The 19694-nt window shown below is 41.8% G+C and overlaps 1 protein-coding gene across 1 annotated transcript in view; it reads left to right on the plus strand.

Moving 5' to 3' along the window:
* SLC9A9 (solute carrier family 9 member A9) overlaps positions 1 to 19694 on the plus strand; it is a 326487-nt gene that overhangs the window by 81414 nt on the left and 225379 nt on the right. The window contains exon 6 of the mRNA XM_063132175.1: positions 11081 to 11186. Within this exon, the coding sequence (XP_062988245.1) occupies positions 11081 to 11186 (106 nt within the window). The remainder of the gene's footprint in view (positions 1 to 11080; positions 11187 to 19694) is intronic.

Genomic DNA, 19694 nt, shown 5'->3' on the forward strand with positions numbered 1-19694 from the left:
ATCAGATGCCAGGCACTTGTCACATTTTACTTCCTACTCCCTTTTCGGACACAAAGAAACCCCTCTCCCTCTCCCCGGGACGAAGCAAAGATGTTCTCTTAAAGGGACCATGGGCCCAGCCCATGACAGTAACTTGAGCCCATTATTCCATGTCCTGCACTCTGGGAGAATCGAGAAGAGATCCTGGCCCTCCTCTGTGTGACAACCTTTCAAGTATTTGAATAGTGCAATCATGTCTCCCCTCAGCCTTCTTCTCCAGGCTAAACATGCCCAGTTTTTTTCAGTCTCTCCTCATAGGCTTTGCTTCCAGACCCCTGATCATCCTCGTTGCCCTTCTCTGAACCCCCTCCAGCTTATCTGCATCCTTCCTGAAGTGTGGTGCCCAGAACTGGATGCAATACTCAAGATGAGGCCTAACCAGTGCCGAATGGAGGGGAACCAGTACCTCACATGATTTAGAAGCTATACTTCTATTAATGCAGCCCAAAATAGCATTTGCTTCCCACCCACCCCTTTTTTTTTCTTTTTCTTTTTTTTTTTTTTTTTTTGCAGCCACATCACACCGTTGGCTCATATTCAGCTTGTGATCTACAACAATTCCAAGATCCTTCTTGCTTGTAGTATTGCTAAGCCAAGTATCCCCCATCTTGTAACTGTGCATTTGGTTTCTTTTTCCTAGGTGTAGAACTTGGCATTTATCCCTATTAAATTTCATTCTGTTGTTTTCAGCCCTATCAAGATCACTTTGAAGTTTGTTTCTGTCTTCCAGGGTATTCTCTTGCTTACTATGATGAAAAGGGATCATCATCACAGCCATCATTTCCCACACCACTGTAACCAAGGAGTGGTGTGATTAAATAATCAGCACTTGTGTGGCCTTTGGACACACTGCAAAATAAATTACATCACCACTTCTCCGTGTGTATCAACCCACATTTGGCACAAATGAAGTATCATGTTAATGAGCCCTCAGCTTTCCAGCCCACTATAATGCATATCTAGTCTAAACTCTGAAGTATGCTTAACTGATTTCTGTGGGCCTATTCTCAAGTAAATATGCACATGATTGCAGTCTCAGTCTCAGATTAGAACTGTTGTCATCTCCTGGTGTTCCACCATGATCTCCTGTATAAGAAATGAATAAGGAAATTCTTCAAATAATTATTGGGAATGATCCAAAGTAAATAGAATTTATTCTTGCCAGATATTTTTGTTATCTACACTCCATTGTCCCATATGTACTTACCTGAATGTTATTCTAAGCCATCAGAAAGCTGTATACATGTTTTAGGATTCCAATCAATTCCCACATTTATTTAAAGTAAATCAAATCCAAGTTGGAAGATTCATCTCTTCTTACTTATGACTGAGATACCGAGATTCAAAATCAGTCATTTGACATCTCCTGAGTGTAACTGGGTAATTAGTGTTGGCACAGGTGCACTTTTAAGTGCCTCAGTTTTGTTGTTACCTTGATAAACTAATTGTAATTTGGTAATATGCCGCTATTAAAAAGTGGAATTTAATCCAGTTTGTGTTCCATAGCAAACCATTCATTAGCAATGCTACCTTTGTATATTTTTGAGATTGTTCCTCATTATCAGGTCATATTCATAGGTTTATACTGGGAAACACTTTAAACTGAATATATTAAAAGAGGGAACTTCTTTATTTTTTATTTTAGATGTATGTCTTCTTACCAATATTTCCTAACATGGAAGATGATTTTTTACTTTCTATTTTTATACTGCCATAGTAAGACATTTAAACCGAGAGTATTAATACCTCATTTAGGGCTTCTCTACATTTAGTAAAAATCCCGCAGCCTTACTGGGTCTTTTTCTTTCAGAGTCTTTCTAGATATAAAAACAGGCATAATACATGTACTCCTTGTTTTTGTCAGTTCTTTCCCATTTGTTCAAATATACTGCTTTATTGCATGATTTCAAGTTATTATAGCATTTGGTGTTGTTGTTTTTAATAAAATCATGTATTCCTGCTTGAAAATGTGAGGAGAGGCATTGGAGGTTGACGTTGTCATGAAAAGTATCCACAATCTTCTGTGAGTGATCAATCACAAGCATGCAATGAATTGCTCAGGTAGAGAAGCTCCTCTCTTGTTGTTCTCAACAGCTCCTCAGTTGATATACCTAAACAGAAAGATATGGATCCATAGCTGTGTTTGAGGCACATATATTGGTGTCATTTGTTACGAGAGATGTCACTACCTTGTCTTACCCCTGCCAAAGAGTTTAACCAAAGAGTTTAAGTAGATAATAAGGGCTGCTGGATGATGATGATTATTATTTATTTATTTATTTATTTATTTATTTAGCACCATCAATGTACATGGTGCTGTACAGATTATACACAGTAAATAGCAAGACCTGTGGTCTGCTGGCAAGGTGATACATCAACCCTGGAAGCCTGCTGATATGCCTACAGGAAGCTCTGTGGAGCAGAAATACCACCTTTAATGTATTTTATTGTTGAAAGGCATCTTGTGTGGGCTTCTGCTCTGAGAGGTGTCCAAGCAAAGCTTTAAATAAATAAACAAACTCCTGCTTATGGCAGAGCCTGGAACAGAGCATTCCATGGCTATATTGGGAGGGGTTGGTTGGTCTGGGATCTGCTGTATCCCAGATGCCCTCTCATTTACCTGGCATGCCCAGGGATCAGGCCTACAAACTACATCATCCTGGAGCTGGCATAGTTATTTCCCCTCCCACTGTTGTCAATAGGAAAGTCAGTGCTACAGGCCCTTAGTTTATTTATTTATTTATTTATTTATTGCATTTTTATACCGCCTAACAGCTGAAGCTCCCTGGGCAGTTCACCTTGGCTGCAGGGAGGCAGTCAGGCTTAGAACTCTGCCACAGAATTTCCCCACCAGCACCTTAGGGTTAAAATAATATCAACCCTGCACCCTTACCAAGTTAACCCAGACATATCAGTGCAAATTTCTCCATGTGGTTACATCATCCAGACTGATCCCACAAGTTCTCCATATGGATTAGCAGTGTTTGGCTAGGAATGAACAGAATTTGTTCTCCTAATACAGTGGTTCTCAACCTTCCTAATGCCGCGACCCTTTAATACAGTTCCTCATGCTGTGGTGACCCCCAACCATAAAATTATTTTCATTCTTCTCTACACGATCCATTGTCATGGGATGGTTTGCTAATGAAAATAATACATAACAGTAGCTTTAATAATACAAAAGATGATACATGACATAGTTCAGTCAATACAGTTTCCTAAGACCATCGGAAATATGTGTTTTCCGATGGTCTTAGGCGACCCCTGTGAAAGGGTCATTCGACCCCCAAAGGGGTCCCGACCCACAGGTTGAGAACCACTGTCCTAATAGTTCTTTTGTTTCCTTCTGTCCTGCATTTGACTTCTCCTGGACCCTGCTGAGCTAGGAAAATATCTAACACGAATGGTTGGAGCAGGCTCAATTTGCCAGTTTTCCATGCCTTCAGTTGATTTCATTCTCCCCACCCCCAGCCCTGATTCGCACTTTACTGACATGCACATGGACATCACCTTTTTGTAGCGTTTTCTCAATCATAATTTCATAATACATATACATATTTGTCAAGATACTTCAGTGTGGTACTTCTTTCATGCACTGTACTACTTCAAAATGTGGCTGGCAGCCTGTAGAATGGAATATTCCAAGTTGTCAAAAATACTTTTGAAAGCATAGACTACACACACACACACACACACACACACACACACACACACACATTTTGCAGGTTCTGTGGAGCTTTCTCTACATGAAGGGAACATTCAAACTCAGTTCTCCCACTTGTATTCGGATTCAGTCATGGAGAGACTGTACCAGTTCTGGTTTAACAACAGCATCCTTGAGGTATAGCGACATTTGAATCAGAAAAATACTTTGCATCTTTGTCCTTTCCCCCTCATTTTGACATTTAAGGCATAAAGGAAAGAAAGCCTCAATAAAAGTTTTCTGAAGCAGAACTGTTTCAAAGCTATGTGAGCTTTCTTACCTTCATTGAAACTGATAATGAAAATGCTCTTTTCTCTTTGGAGTTTCTATGGTTACAGCTGTATGGCTGATGTGGGTTGTCCTGTTGTTGTTTTTCTTTTCAAGTCACTCAAAACAGCTGGAAAATATTTTATAAGTTGTATAGGGTGGGGGAAAATAGCTTAGTAATTAAAGCGTTTTATTGATGTTTTCTTTCTTGAGCTAAGCCTTGAGTAGGATGGCTGATTAGCAGTGCCAGGAATCTATAATTACAACTGGAACTGTTATTTTTAGCACAAGGGTTATTCGACATGGTTGGTTTCGTTGGAAGCTTATCGTCTTGTTTCTTTCCCACTTGTCATTGAATCAAGGTCTGTTGGCCATGGAAGATTATTTTTAACCTTGTTATAATCAGAGCTTCAGAGAGGATATGCCAGCTGCTTTAGTCACATGGTGTGCGTTTTTAATTGTAGGTTTACAAATCAATCCCATGGTAAGTCCCATTGATTTCACTAGTGATTAGTGCCACTGCATTAGCAGAACCCTCCTCCTCTTCCTCTTCTTTGGGAATAGGAGAAAATTGGCTCACAGATCCCAATAGGAAGCATTCCAAAGGGCAACACAGAGCACTTTTCAATTCCCTCTTTTTCCAACGTGGTACAAACTCGGCCCATGTATGACACAAGCCGAGGGACATCCGAAAAGATAGTTTCAGTTCACAAACCATCAAAACCATCAGAACTTGCCCTGTTTGCTATAAAATGCATGAGAGAGACAGTACGTTTTTTGAAAAATGACAGCACATTCCAGAGCTTACAATCTCATTCCAAAAATGCACATTTTTAAAAAGAAAGCGAACTTTAAAATGTTCATTTCATCCCCAAAATACGTATTTTCACACATTAGTCCATGGGGGGATGTGCACTTTAAGAAAATGCACACAGAAATGCACGCTTTTCCCATTTGAAATGTGCACTTTTCCCGTTCGAACAAAAAGACAGACAGGTTGGAAATGAGAATGGGAGGGGAATCGAGCTTTGAAATGGAGTTGGGAGAATCTCAGCGAGCTCAAGGATACCTGGTTCTGCAATCCCTACCCAAGCCTGCCGTACAGGGACTGATGCAGATCATCCAATCCCTGCATGATTCCTAGAGCAGAGAGGAAGCCTAGCGCCGGTAGCATAACACCTGTTTTAGCATAGCACTTGAAGAGTAAGAGATTGAGAGCATTAAATCATGGGGCTGGAGAAAGAGAATGATAATTTATCTTTGTTTGGATCTCACCTTCTCCGTATATTTCACATATATGTCTATATATTGGTCTCATTATTTTTAGGCTACATTTTCTGGATTCCCTTTCGACAGAAGCAGCCAGGAAAACAATCTGTACAAAAAGATTGATTGGCACTGGAAGCTTCACATACTTTTTTTTTTTTTGGCCTGTCATTTTTTATTTTTTACAAGGCAATATATTAGATTTGGTTAGGAACTGATTATGCTAGACTCAGTATCTGCAAACGTGAGTCAGGGCAGGATATGAAACAGAAGATGAAATAATGAAGCTCAACCACTTAGACATTTTATTCCAAAGCAGTCACATTAATATAAATGAGACTATTCAGGAATAGGTAGTTTGCTGATTGTAAGTTATTTCATGTTGTCATATTTCTAGTCTCACTGTATTGATAACGGACATCCTGTATATGTATATCACCATATGGCTTTTAACATGACCCACTGTCATCCAAAAAAATACTGACATATAAATTTATTTATTTTCCACTTGGGTTCAGGCAGTATTAAGAAGGTTAACTATCACCACCCTAACCCACCAAAAACCCAATAATATAATCATAGAGTGAGAAAAGGCCCAAAGGCCTTCTAGTCCAACCATCCCTCCTCAAGAAAGGACCATTCATCCACCCCCTTAGCAGAACAAGCAAAAAGCAGGTGCACCAGAAAAAGGTGTGTACCGAACAAACAATTCCAATTGGTGCAAAAAAAAAATATCCAGAACTATGGGGCGAGACAAAAACAAACAGAACATCACCCAAAAACAAAAAAATGGGGTCAAAAGTTCACAAATCAACAACACTAGAGGACTATGAAGCATGACCCAAACCCATACAATCTTCCCAAAGGGTGATTCTGGGGGAGAGGGGTGTAAACCTACATCACCCTCTACATGTATTTATTTGTGGCATTTATATACCGCTGAATATAATGAAATCTCTCAGCAGTTCACAATATTAGAAACACAACATTAAAACAACTACAGTAAAGACAATCGAAGGAGCAGCAAAATGAGCAGCACGGTTAGTTTACTTACACCCCCGGGAAACCCTGGGTGAAGAGGTGTATTTTCTGCCTCCTGAACTACCTTCTGCCTTCCAAACTACCTTCACTTTGATGCCTTCATATCATTGTGAATACCTTTTTTGAAGCTGAGAACAAGATTATTTTAAAGTGAATGACTGGGGACCTGATCACATTGGTACTTTTTTTAAAAAAAAAGAGGTATTGTTTCCAATAAAATATTGTGTGTTTAAGATACTTGCATCAGTATAATCTAAAAAAACACCTAAAAAAACAAGCAGTTATCATGGCTAAAGAAGGCTTTAGCATCCAGTACCATGTTTTATTATAAAAGGATATAATGTAGGTGCCAAGCGAACCTCCTTAGGGAGCTCATTCCACAGCCGGGGTGCCACAGCAGAGAAGGCCCTCCTCCTGGTAGCCACTTGCTTCACTTCCTTTACCTTTTCCCATAAAGGTAAATGGCTGCCATTCACTTCTATGGAGAAAAAAAGCCAAGTGCTGCATTGGGCTGTAGTTTGGCTCAGCAAATTAACCATGCACCTCTTATATACAATCCAGATTCCTCCGTTCCCTCTCTTCCTTTAGCCCAGAGAAACCCTCTGTAGACTTATATTAAGAGCCATGCCAGGGAGTACTCTTAGATCCATCTCTGTTGCTGGATGCTCAAGTGGCCACAGTGGCTCAGAGTGCCTTTTACCAGCTTTGGCTCATTCACCAGCTATGGCCTCTCCTGGACAGGGATAACTTGGCTGTGGTGGTACAGGCATTAGTAACGTCAAGATTGGATTAATGCAATGCACTCTATCTGGGGCTGCCCTTAAAGCTGATCCAAAAGCTACAGCTAGTGCAGAATGCTGCAGCTGGGCTGTTGTCCGGAGCTGCCCCTTTCCAGCATGTAACTCCTTTGCTGAGGGAACTGCACTGGCTTTCACTACTGGCCCATGTTTAAGGTTCTTGTATTTGTGAACAAAGCCCTAAACAACTTGGGACCAGGACACCTGAGAGAGCGCCTTCTCCCCTATCAATCTGCCTGGTCACTGAGGTTATCCGAGGGCATGCTCCTGGTGGTTCCAAATAGACCTATCATCCGATTGGAGTCCACCAGGGAAGAGCCTTCAGTGTGGTAGCACACACCCCCACTGGAATTTCCAGCCTCTATAGGTCAGGTAGGCACCAACTTTATATTCCTTCCAGCACCTCCTGAAAACGTTGTTGTTCCAGGAAGTCGTGCATTAATGACCAGCCGTGATTTATTTTGCACTTTGTTTCTTTTAAAAATCTATTTTAAATGTGTTTTATTCTATTTTATTTTGTTCACCGCTCCAAAATTCTGAATGGGGAGTGCTATATAAATATTGTAAATAAGTAAAATAAATCATGATCATTAGGCCTATGAGCTAAATAAGGCATTTCAAAAATCCCCCAGCTCCGGAAGAAACCACCCATGCAAAACGATGAGTGGTATGTATGCAAACGCCAATAGTTTCAGTACAAGAGAAGGCAGTTTCCCATGCTGAAATGTCAGATGTTAACCTGGCACCCTGGAGGCAATCTTAAACCTTGAGATTCCTTCGCTATGGAGATATAGTCAATTGCACAATTACGTACCAGAATGAGCAGCGGTGAAGCAAATGCAGTGAGATGCTGTGTAATTTCCCAATCCTACAAATCATTAGAAATCTTTACAATGAATTCCTGGTGGAAAAATAAATACTCATCTGCTGAGTGAAAGAATATAGACATAGACATCCTTCTTTAGAGATCTACAAGAACTATATCACAGCAGGCTTTCCTTATAGTAACAGCAGAATAAGACTGACTAAGCGAATTTAAATGAAAGAACAAAATACAGTTTGTAGAAGCCAAGCTAATAGAACACACAACTTCCTTATGGCAGAATTCCTCTGTGAGTTAACTAAAGGCATGTTATGTTTCTGAGAATTACAACAAAGGAGAGGGCTAAATTTCCCCTCCAATCCTGCTGTGATCCCACTGATTATCCATCACCCCAGCTGATGCTCTTTGCATTTTTTTAAAAAAAACTGCATGTTAAATGAAAAGACCCATTTAATATCATGTCAGGTGTCATTTCACCCACAAAGCACTGTGGGTATCACAGGTTGGTGGCAGCAATAGTGGAGTGGTGGCAGTGGACATAGGAGGTGCAAATTGCCCATGGTTTCCATTTCCTCCAAGAAGATGCAGTGTTTGAAACAGCTGTGAAAGGGAAGAGGTCACCTGAAAGTTGATTAGGACAAGAATGCGTAAAAGATGCAAATCCAAGATGTACAATATAGTAATATGAAGTGATGTAGTGCTCTTATTTTTAATGTGTGCTTGGAAATACATGATCGGGATGAAGGGAAAAGCTACAAGGCTAAACATCCATACTTTGCTAGGATCTGGGTCAAAGACACACAGGAGAGCTATAGTAGCACTGATGATGGGAAAACTTGGACAGCATGTATGAGTTAGTTTGCATACACAGACTAAACTGAAGGGAGTGGAAGCTGTGCAAAAGGGCTTGTCATTTCCAACTAGAAAGTGAACAGTGTAGCTTCCTGTCTGACCAGGCATCATGGCTAGGGTGACCATATGAAAAGGAGGACAGGGCTCCTGTATCTTTAACAGTTGCATAGAAAAGGGAATTTCAGCAGGTGTCATTTGTATATATGGGGAACTTGGTGAAATTCCCTCTTCATCACAACAGTTAAAGCTGCAGGAGCTATACTAGAGTAACCAGATTTAAAAGAGGGCAGGGCACCTGCAGCTTTAACTGTTGTGATGAAGAGGAAATTTCACCAGGTTCCCCATATATACAAATGACACCTGCTAAAATTTTCTTTTCAATACAACTGTTAAAGATACAGGAGACCTGTCCTCCTTTCCATATGGTCACCCTAATCATGGCTGCTAGCAGAGTACCAGATTAGGAGCACTAAGGCTAGGCCATGTGGGGAGAGGCCTACAGACCTTTGCTAGACCAGGTGTTATCCCAGGCTGATACCCGGGATCGCCCCTGTGCGTCCAGATGACACACAGGGAATCCTTGACTCAGGGAGGGATCATCCCTCCCTGGCCCCAGGATAAAGCCCTACACTTTGGGCCCACTTTTTCTCACGGTCTTGGCCTGGGCCCGAGACCACGAGTGTGTGGCCCATTTCCGTGGCTTTTCCCAGCTCCACGTGATTACTCGGGGCTAGGGTGGGGGAGCAGGGAAATCAAGTTTTTTTTTAAAAAAAAAAAAACCACTTTCCTTGCCGCTCGTCCTCTCGTGTAAAAATGTAAAAACATTTTTCTTAAAATGGCGCACGCGTGATGGCTCTCTTCTTGAGCTTGTCGCGACTCACGTGTAAACAAGGGTAAGATCTCACATTATTCATAATGCGAGGTCTCCTCTCCTCTCCCCCGGATTTTCACTTAGGTCTAGCAAAGGCCTAAGTCTCATCTGGCCAAGCTTCTCCAGACATTGCGAAGTCTCACAAGACTTTGCCACAGTTTGGCAAAATCTTATGAGACTTGGCAAAGCCTTGCGAGATTTGTTGTTGTTGGTGTGGGTGGGAGATTCTGTGTGGCATCTGCAGTAAATAGTAGTTATTGAAGGCAGAGTGGAACAGCAGCAGGTGACTCTGTCTTAGGCCACAAAACAGCTTGGACCAGCCCAGAACACAGCTCATGCTCAGATTTCATTTGTTTTGGTTGAACTTGCACAAAAACTTCTTGGTGAATAAAGTTCCCAGTTTTCTTCCTTCATGGTGAAAGGAAGTCTGTTGGGGGTAAGTGAGGACATAATAATATTGTGGTGATGATGATGATGATGATGATGATGATGATAATGATAAGAACAGCCACGCTGGATCAGACCAAGGGTCCATCTAGTCTAGCACTCCATTCACACAGTGGCCAACCAACTGTTGACCAGGAACCCACAAGCAGGACATGGGTGCAACAGCACCTCCCACCCATGTTCCCCAGCAACTGGTGTATATAGACTTACTGCCTCTGATGCTGGAGGTAGCACAATCAAGACAAGTAGCCATTGATTGGCTTTTCTTCCAGGAATTTATCTAACCCTATTGGTGGCTATCACTACATCTGATGATGGTGGTGGTGGTGGTGGTGGTTATGATGATGATGATGATGATGATGATGATGATGATAAATATAAACATTTATATCCCTCCCATCTGGTGCTCATGTACTACTCAGGATAGTTAACAACAATTTAATCCAATCATAAAATACAATATAAATCCCCCCCAAAAAAGCAACAACAACAGTGATGGTAATGATGATGATGACAATAACAAAGACAGATAAAACAACATATAAAAAGTACTCTTCTAATATAATACCATGCGTTGTGACTCAAAATGTATGGATGTTTTCCTATTCAGTTAAAAAACTGAAACATGTTGTAACTTTGGCCAGATCTGCACTTCGTGTCATATCAATACAATCCTATCAGCGTGACATTATATTCCTCTTGAGCATTTTACCTCATAACACAAGCAATGACATTTGTTGCAGTATTTTGGATTATATTGAATAAAAAAATGGAAATACAGAATACGCAATGTGCCCCAATGGTTATCAGTGTGCTCTAGTATCAATAAAAAGCACTGTGTAGATATAGCCACTGTTTCTGAAATGTAGGATAATGGTATGCATCAGTGTACTTTTCTTAATAGTATTATTAATTGTTGCAGAAAAAATTGTCTTGATATAAAGAAGACCCACTTTCTTTATTATTCCTTCTAGTGACCGTCCTTGCTATTTTCCATGAGCTTCATGTTGATACAGATCTCTACACCCTCTTGTTTGGTGAAAGTGTCCTAAATGATGCTGTGGCTATCGTCCTCACATAGTAAGTACAAATGCTTCTCTCTTTTGTAGAGTGAAAAGAGGTGATTGTTCTTCAGTGCCTCACAATTATACTTTCCCTATTCAGTTACAAATGGAGACCTTAATTACAGTACTAAGTATATTAAATGCCAATTTTTTCTATGTAGTGGATCTAAACTTTTTTTTTTTTACTCAAGTGTCCACATAAATTGAATATAGTTGCCCTAATCCAAAGCCACCCATGCCCTCAGAGACAAATGGACTTCCTGCAGAAGTGGGCTCTGTCTGTGGCACATGAGCCTGTGGGCACATGAAGCTGGACCTACCCCCTTTGAAGCTAATTGTAAAATCTACTTGTGAAGAAGCTCCATGCACTAACTAATCAGATCATCATGGAAAATTACTTGACCCAGGTGAATGGGACCAGATAAAATGTGGTTATAATGGTTGAATATTAACTTGAATGGTTTTGAAGTGAGTGTGCATGTGTATCCATTTACTATTTAGAATTTTTCTAAGCCATTCTTCATGCAACAGCCTCTCAGATTTGCTAGCAATTATAAACAATACTCTGTGTGTGTGTGTGTGTGTGTGTGTGTGGTGTGATGTGGTGTGGTGTGTGTGTGTTACATGTGACAATTATAAAGAGATGTAAAAAATGAAGTTGTAAAATTGCTACAGGTGCTTGAATTATAGGGAGGAGAGGGGGGCTGTGATGACCCCCTTAGCTACTGTTTTTAAAAGGCTGAAGAGAGGACATTACTTGGTATAATTTAGAAGTCTAGGACAGGCCATGTGGATTTTATTATTCTCCTCATAGCCAGCAATTATTTCCAATGTCATGGAGTCTGAAGGAAGCGCCTACAATGATTTTGGACAACACAACTTTAATGTGGATTAATTAATGATGTGTTTTAGGGTTATGCAAGGATTGTTTAACTCTCAAGTCTTGCCACCTGAGTTCAGATGACATGGCAAGCCATGACAACACTCATAATGGAGGTCAGCACATGCAGCAGCTCCTAATGAGTAAATTAACCCATGATGCGCTGTCGTGTCATGTGACCTGTTTCAGTATCTGCATATATTCTGGTTCACAAAGAGTTTGTTAATGCAATGTGATTTGTAGGAGGAAGAGGTGGCATAAATAAGCAGCTAGTTAACATGTGTGAAGTGGAGTAGTCTTAGATTACTTATCTGAACCTCATGCAGCCCTACTATCTGAGGTCCAGATAAGCACTACTCCTTTCAAATTGGCATAAGCACTACTCCTTCAGACAAATTGGCAGTCTGAAGCTGCCCCAAGGAATGTTTCATACAGTACTTATTTCCAGATGTAGGACTCACTCCTGCAGACAGAGGCCTAGGGCCTTGCCAGACGGGGTAGCCCGGTGAGAGCCCTGGCCTGGCCCCTGTGCATCCAGATGATGCACAGGGGATCCCGGGCTCAGGCAAGGGTAACCCCCCCTTGGCCCAGGATAACAGGCACCGGTTGTGGCCCGGTATTTCCCATGGTCTTGGGCTGGGCCCGAGACCATGGGTGTGTTGGCCGTTCTGCCACTTTTCCCGGCTACCACATTTACTCGCCAGCAGCCAGAAAAAGCGGTGTGCAACGCTCCGCAGGAGCACTGTGGCCATCAGAGCAGAGGGGGGGAGATGGGGGGGGAAACAGAGCCGGGGGGGATGGAGGGAATCAGAGATCGCGGGTGGGCAGGTGGGCGGGGGGGATCGGGGGCAGGGGGAGTGGGGAACCCTTTTTTTAAAAAAAAAACACCTACCTTTATTGTTTATTTTATTTTATTTATTTATTTATTTATTTATTACATTTTTATACCGCCCAATAGCCGAAGCTCTCTGGGCGGTTCACAAAAATCGTTGGTGCACTCCTGCACACATGGCCCCTTTAAGTTCCCAAACAAAATGGCCGACGCAACAGGGCTTTCCTTTACCCCGTCGCATCGACGTGTGGATAGGAGCAACAGCCCGCACTACTTCTAGTGCGGGCTGGCCCCTCCACATGCCAGGATTTTAAGGTAGGTCTAGCAAGGCCCCTAATTTCACAGGCCCTCTAGCCAGAGTCCTCCCCTTGTGGGTGGAGATAGAGGGAGTAAGTAAGTAAGTGTGTGAGAGAAGGAGTTACAGAAAGGAAGAGAGTGAGAAAGGAAAAGGAGGTGGCCCTGCCCAGTTTTGGCTTTGGCCTTGGCCACAACTGGCTTCAGCCCTGCCCACCACTGCCATGCAGCTCCTGACAGACTACTCTCCAATGGAATGTCAACCACAACAGAAAGACGTTCTCCACCTCTGTCTTTCTCCCTATCCTGTGTTAAAACATCCACGCACATCCAGCTTTGCTTCAACAGGAAACAAGGAGCATCTCTTTTTTAAAAACCAGAAAGCTCAAGGTGAACGGTGGGTGTGCTAGAACAAGATGACAAATTGTGAACCACCCAGAGAGCTTTGGCTATCGGGCAGTGTAGAAATGCAATAAATAAACAATAAATAAGTAGGAGCAGATGTTGGCGCTGAACCCACAGAGACCTCCGAAAGACAACAGGAGTTCCCTTCCTAAGGGAATGGTGGCTGCTATTTCAGAGAAGTGAAATCCTTTTTAGAAGGAGATGGAAACAGAGTGGGTGGCTGAATCATGCGCACTCAAACAGCATTTAGATGAAGCATGTCCCAAAATAAATGATGTAGCAGCAATGGCTGATCTAACTTTTAAACTGGCTGGAATGGAGCCCTGAGCTATAGTTGACTGCTATAGATGCTGAATGGATCCATAGATCTACATGTATCACCCCAGAGAAAAGAAATAATCAGTTAAAAGAAAAGAGGGTGCACATAGGCAGGATCTACACTACTGCTTTAAAGCGCTTTATAACAGTTATAAAGTGCTTTAACTGCTTTAAAGCTGTTATAAAGTGCTTTAACGCACTAGTGTAGATCCGGCCATAGGCTTGCTAACTGCCTCAATGGAAAGTTGGTTTTTGTTTTCCAAGCTATTTCATTCGAGAGAACCCAAAGAAAGCAGGCTCTGAAGCTCTGTGGCAAACCTGTGGGAGGCAAACATTCAGTCCAGATAGGGTTTTCCTTCCCACTTACAACAGGTCCTTGCACAATATTCTGGATGGAAACAAAAGTTCCTGAGAGCACTCAAACTTCCTGATACCCTTGGAGTAGAAGAGTCTATTGCTAATGAAAATAGGGACAGATAAGGTACCATTCCTAATCACTCTTTGAGTCTGATTCTGTAGCCAACTGTGGATCCACCTAATAGTTGTCCCATCTAGCCCACTTTTAGCTAGTTTGCTAATCACAATGTCATGGGGCACTTTGTCAAAAGCTTTGCTGAAGTCAAGATATACTATGTCCACAGCATTCCCACAGTCTGCAAGGGAGGTTACCCAATCAAAAAATGAGATCAGATTAGTCTGACAGGATTTGTTCTTGACAAATCCATGCTGGCTTCTAGTTGTATGCATATCAGCAAGTTGTATGCCTATCAGTGCACAAAGACTAATCATTACGCATTGTGGAGATGATCACAACTGAACAATCCAGTAAATATAACACATTATTGACATACCTATGTCCTTATTTGGGATTATGCAGCCTGTACTTCTGTACGACCTGAATCCTATCAAGTGGTGTGTGTTTTTATTTGTGTCAACCCTTAGCATTTTGAATTGTGACTTAATGTCATAATAATAAACAAAGCAAAGCCTTTAGTGTAAAATGGCAGTATTCACACAGAACTTCCTGATAGACCCATGTGATCCCAGATTTCAAAAACAGCTGACTAAAAGCACTGCACTTATGTTTGATGCAAAAAACAAATTCTGGATTTCCTAACCGCAGTTATTTTTTCCTGTGTAAAAACCGAGATGGCAAAATGTAATCCACCCTCCGGCAGGCTACCTTAAGATAAATGGGAAGGAAAGATGCTGCAAATACCAACCTCTCCATTGGAGCATTTTGGCTGTTTTTCTTTGTCATCAGACAACTTTGACTTCAGTCTCTGTGGGAAACGGTGACCCTTGTCTGAGCGGTATTTCTTCTGTCTATTTTCAGCACCAGAAATTTACCTCCAGCACAGTGAAAATAATGCCTGTGCTTCTTTACCATATGAAAAGAAGATTGGAAAGGATTGATAGCACTATATATAGATGAAATGGTTTTCTCTCAAAGCATGGACACCTTCTAGATGCATCCTAGAAATTCTGAACACATCTGCTCACTTCATTTCAAATAGCAGCATACACCACTGCATGAAACCATTCTGTCACCCCACAGGATGTTGTTCTAAACGTGAGGAAAGAAAGAAAAATCTTGGGCCCAAATGGAGATTCCCTGTTGCTTCCCAAAACAGCTACTTCCTTCCTGTCTTTTGTCTCACTGGGGTGGATCCATAGATGTTGGCCCACAAATTGAAGGACTCCTTCTGTTCATGGAGGGAACTGGGATCCAGCAGAGGCTTGCTGCTGTGGGAAAGGGGGTAGGGTGATGATTTTCACTGATTCCTCCTTTCCATTCCCCCAAACCTCAGACTATATTTTTGCGGATATATGGAGCTGCAGGGGGGAGGAGGGAATTGGTGAAAATTGCTGTCCCCCTTTCAACTTGTGGAATCATAGATCATAGAATAGTAGAGTTGGAAGGGGCCTATAAGGCCATCGAGTCCAACCCCCTGATCAATGCAGGAATCCACATCCACCTCACAGATGGCTATCAAGCTGCCTCTTGAATGTCTCTAGTGTGAGAAAGCCCACAACTTCCCTAGGTAATTGGTTCCATTGTCGTACTGCCCTAACAGAATCTGTTGGGAATATTGCAACCTCGTCTGCAAGTTACTGGAAGGGGGCAATGTTGCAGTTAGTTAATTCATGGGAATTTTGACCAAAGTTAGGCTTAGTATCCATACATCCTGCAATGTAATTTCCTGTGATTTGCTCTTCCCCCCCTTTCTCTGACCTCCTCCATTGCTGGGAGCACATGTGTTTGCTCTCTCGCTCCTGCTGGTGTAATGGGAATTGAACAATAGATTGAACAAACTCTTTTGAAACTCTATGCTGAGCCTGCATTGACAATGCAAGAATATTTGTGAGTTAAACTGTTTTCATCTTCACTGAAGAAGGATGTGGTCTCCTTTATTGTGTTAAAGCAGCCTGTGTGCATGTGGGACTGGTAAACACTCATTCTGTTATGCCTTTTATTTTTCTCTGCTAATTGCCTTTCTAACAGGAAGCATCTTTACTAAATAATCCCTTCAGAATCATCCAGTTTCCAGAGTTCTACTCCACACAACTCTCTAACCCATAATGTCTGCTACTAAGAAATATGTGTGACATGGAGTTAAGAGTTTCCCTGCCTCTGCAAGCAACAACCAATGATATGGGGCATGTCTACACTGGGCGATATCCCAGGGATCATCCCGGGATCATATTTGTGCATCCACATGATGCACAGGGGATCCCGGGGGCAGGGAGGGATGATCCCTCCATTTCCACGGGATATAGCCATACCCTTTCTTAACGGCTTTTCCCACGGCCCCAGGATGATCCCAAGGACGGCGGGTGATGTGGCTGCCCATCCTGGCTTCTTCCCTCTTCCCCGCGAGTAGCAGGGGTCATCAGAGGGAAGGAGCCAGGATGGGAAGAGCCCAGGGCCATTGGGGGTGGGCTGGGGAGTGGGGGTGGGGCTTCTTTTTTTTAACTTACTTTTTCACTGGAGCACACATGCGCTCCAGCTCCTGTTCTTTTTTTAAAAAAATGGTGGGTGCGACATCCTCCTTCCTCCCTGGACATCATGCACCACATGTGAATGCAGGGGGAGGATCTTGCAATCAGCATATCGTAAGATCCTCCCCCCTCCCTCCTGGAATGCCAGGAGGTGTAAACATGACCATGGTCGTTTTTTAGTTCTAGAACTTAGAACTAAACATGGTGACATAGGATTGCTGCTTTCTGCAGTGTATAGTTTGAACCTCTGTAATGTCTTGGTTATGCAAAACTTAAGCATGGCAAACAAAGGCTAGGGTGCAGTGCTTTTCATTAGGTATGGCCAAGTTGGTTCCCCCCCCCTCCATCTGTTCTTGCAACTCACATACATTTAGAAAAATGGTTTATCCAAAATCTGCCTTAGATATGCAGAACTAGTTCTTTGATCTTAGCCAAATATAATATAACTGCCTGTGCTCTCTGCAAACCCACAGGGACATTTCTGCATAGACCTAACAAGTGACCGTTTATATAAGAGAACTGATTTGTAAGAATTTTGGAAGCAAAATCCCCAATAGATAACGGGAAATAGCTTCTTCTTCTTTTAATTTAACGGCTAAGGCAATATTCATGTTATCTCTAGCTCTTGGAAATGACAGTATGTCATTATTTTTAAAAAATGCACTTGGCATCCAATAACAATTATGAAGGTTTGTTTCTTTACTTATCTATAACTCACTGTTGTATTCGACAAGCCAGTTGCTTGAAAACAATATAAATGGACCCGACATTTACCACAACATCGAATATGTTCTTCTCGTACATTATGTGCCATCTGCTTTTGGCTAAAACAATTCCTGTCTTTGAAATTCTGATAGATAAAAGCATGCACCATTAGTGCAACAGGAACCAGTGGTTCCTGAAACAACTAGCGATGAATGGCAACACTTGTTTCCAGTATGGGGCAGATCAGTGGAGCTCACAGAAAGGAGCTCCATTGATCTGCCCTGTTCTGCAAAGGAGTGTTTCTGCTTGTTTCCATGCTTGTTTCAGGAACTGCTAGTTCTTGTTGTCCTAGTGGTCCGTTCTTGATTTGCATTTGATGATCTGATGCTATAGAGTTTATGAGCTTTTTTAGGTGAGGCGATTATTCCACGTTTAACATTTCTCACTCACAGTTGTTTGCAGGAGTTTTTTAAAAGTAATTTTGCGGAGTAGCTATGGCGCTGGAGCGAGGAAAACTTGGTAGTTTATGGTATTGTGAAACAGAGTGCAAGTCTCAACAGTGTAGTTGTATTATTCTGTTATACCACAGCACCACCTAGAGGTTATGTTACAGAAAGGCAGGAAAGGAAAATAAATTCATGTACTTAATCCGAGCTTAATCCAGCAACAAAAGCAGAAGTAGAAAAACCAACAAACAACCTTATCTGGAAAAGCTGGAAAAGTAACAACTAACATGCAGAGTAGCCTATGTGGTAGGAGTGTTGTCATACTCCAGTGTTTTTCTATATGTTTTATTCCAGAATAATTAATCTGGAATGGTCTCACAATTGCTGCAGTGAATAGGAATCTCCACTCAGCTGTTCAAATACTTTTTGGAGGAAGGGAAAGTCTCCTTATGGATCAATGACAATTCCATTTGGTCATTATGCCCCCCCCCTATTTTTGGATTGTAAAGTTTTATTATAATATTACATTTTTGAATTTTTATGTTTATACTTGCATTTTGTTTGCCATGTTGAATGGACTTGGTCCAGAAAGCCAGTGAGTAAATATTTGATTATTATTATTTTTAAAAAACCCTCAATAAATCCTATGTCAGGTCAGGTTATCCATCTAGTCCACTACCATTAATTCTGGCAACAGCTCTTCAGGGTCTCAGATAGAGTTGTTTCCCATCAACTGCTCCATAATCCTCTTAACTAGGGATGTTGGGGGTTGAACATAGAGCACAAGTTTTGCATGTAGGAGGTTCTATCACTGAGCTCTGGTCCTTTACTGTTGGACGAAGAATACAACAGTGGACCTACTGATGAGATGCTCAGGCCATAGCTAGACCTAAAGTTTATCCCAGGATCATCCCAAGTTCGTCCTTGCCTGAGCGCTGGATGCCCTGTGTGGCACTTAGATGAACAGGTTTGACCCCAGGACAATCCTGGGATAAACCTTTGGTCTAGCTACAGCCTCAGTCAATCAAGATTTCTTTTTCTTTTCTTTTTTTGACCTATGGTTGTTGTGCCATTCCTACCTATCTCCCAGTGAAAATACCTCTTCTATAATGCCTTTCTCGTGGCAGGCAACACCTTCTACCACACACACTTGGTACTGCTACCACCAGGACCTGCCACACATCCAGTGTGACATCCAACACTTTTACTTCTTCTCACGTTCCCAATCTCTTTCTGTTCTAAACTATATCTCATCTAATACCTATCTGTTCTATACAAGCACAGCTTCCTGCTTATATTGTTGAGTTATGGCTTTAGAAGCTGATTAGTTATGGCACAGACTGGGTTTCTGGCACATAACCTTTTGTGTTAAGTCTCTGTCTGGGCCTTCCAGAGACTAGCAGAGATTGCAGCGGTTCTCAGCCAAGTCAGCAAAGACGTGAATTAAGACAGAGATTTATGTAGGTTAAAATAAACCTTTTACTGGCAAATAAATATATAATTTAGTTATGGCAGTACAGATACAAATACTTACAAACCGTCAGTCAATACAGCTCACATCAAGTTGGGTAAGGGACATGGAAGTTATAGACTAATGCACATGAAAATACATTTACTTTTATAGACAACCTGTACAATGAT

The sequence above is a fragment of the Elgaria multicarinata genome, chromosome 8 (assembly GCF_023053635.1).
Source record: "Elgaria multicarinata webbii isolate HBS135686 ecotype San Diego chromosome 8, rElgMul1.1.pri, whole genome shotgun sequence".
NCBI classification, from domain to species: domain Eukaryota; kingdom Metazoa; phylum Chordata; class Lepidosauria; order Squamata; family Anguidae; genus Elgaria; species Elgaria multicarinata.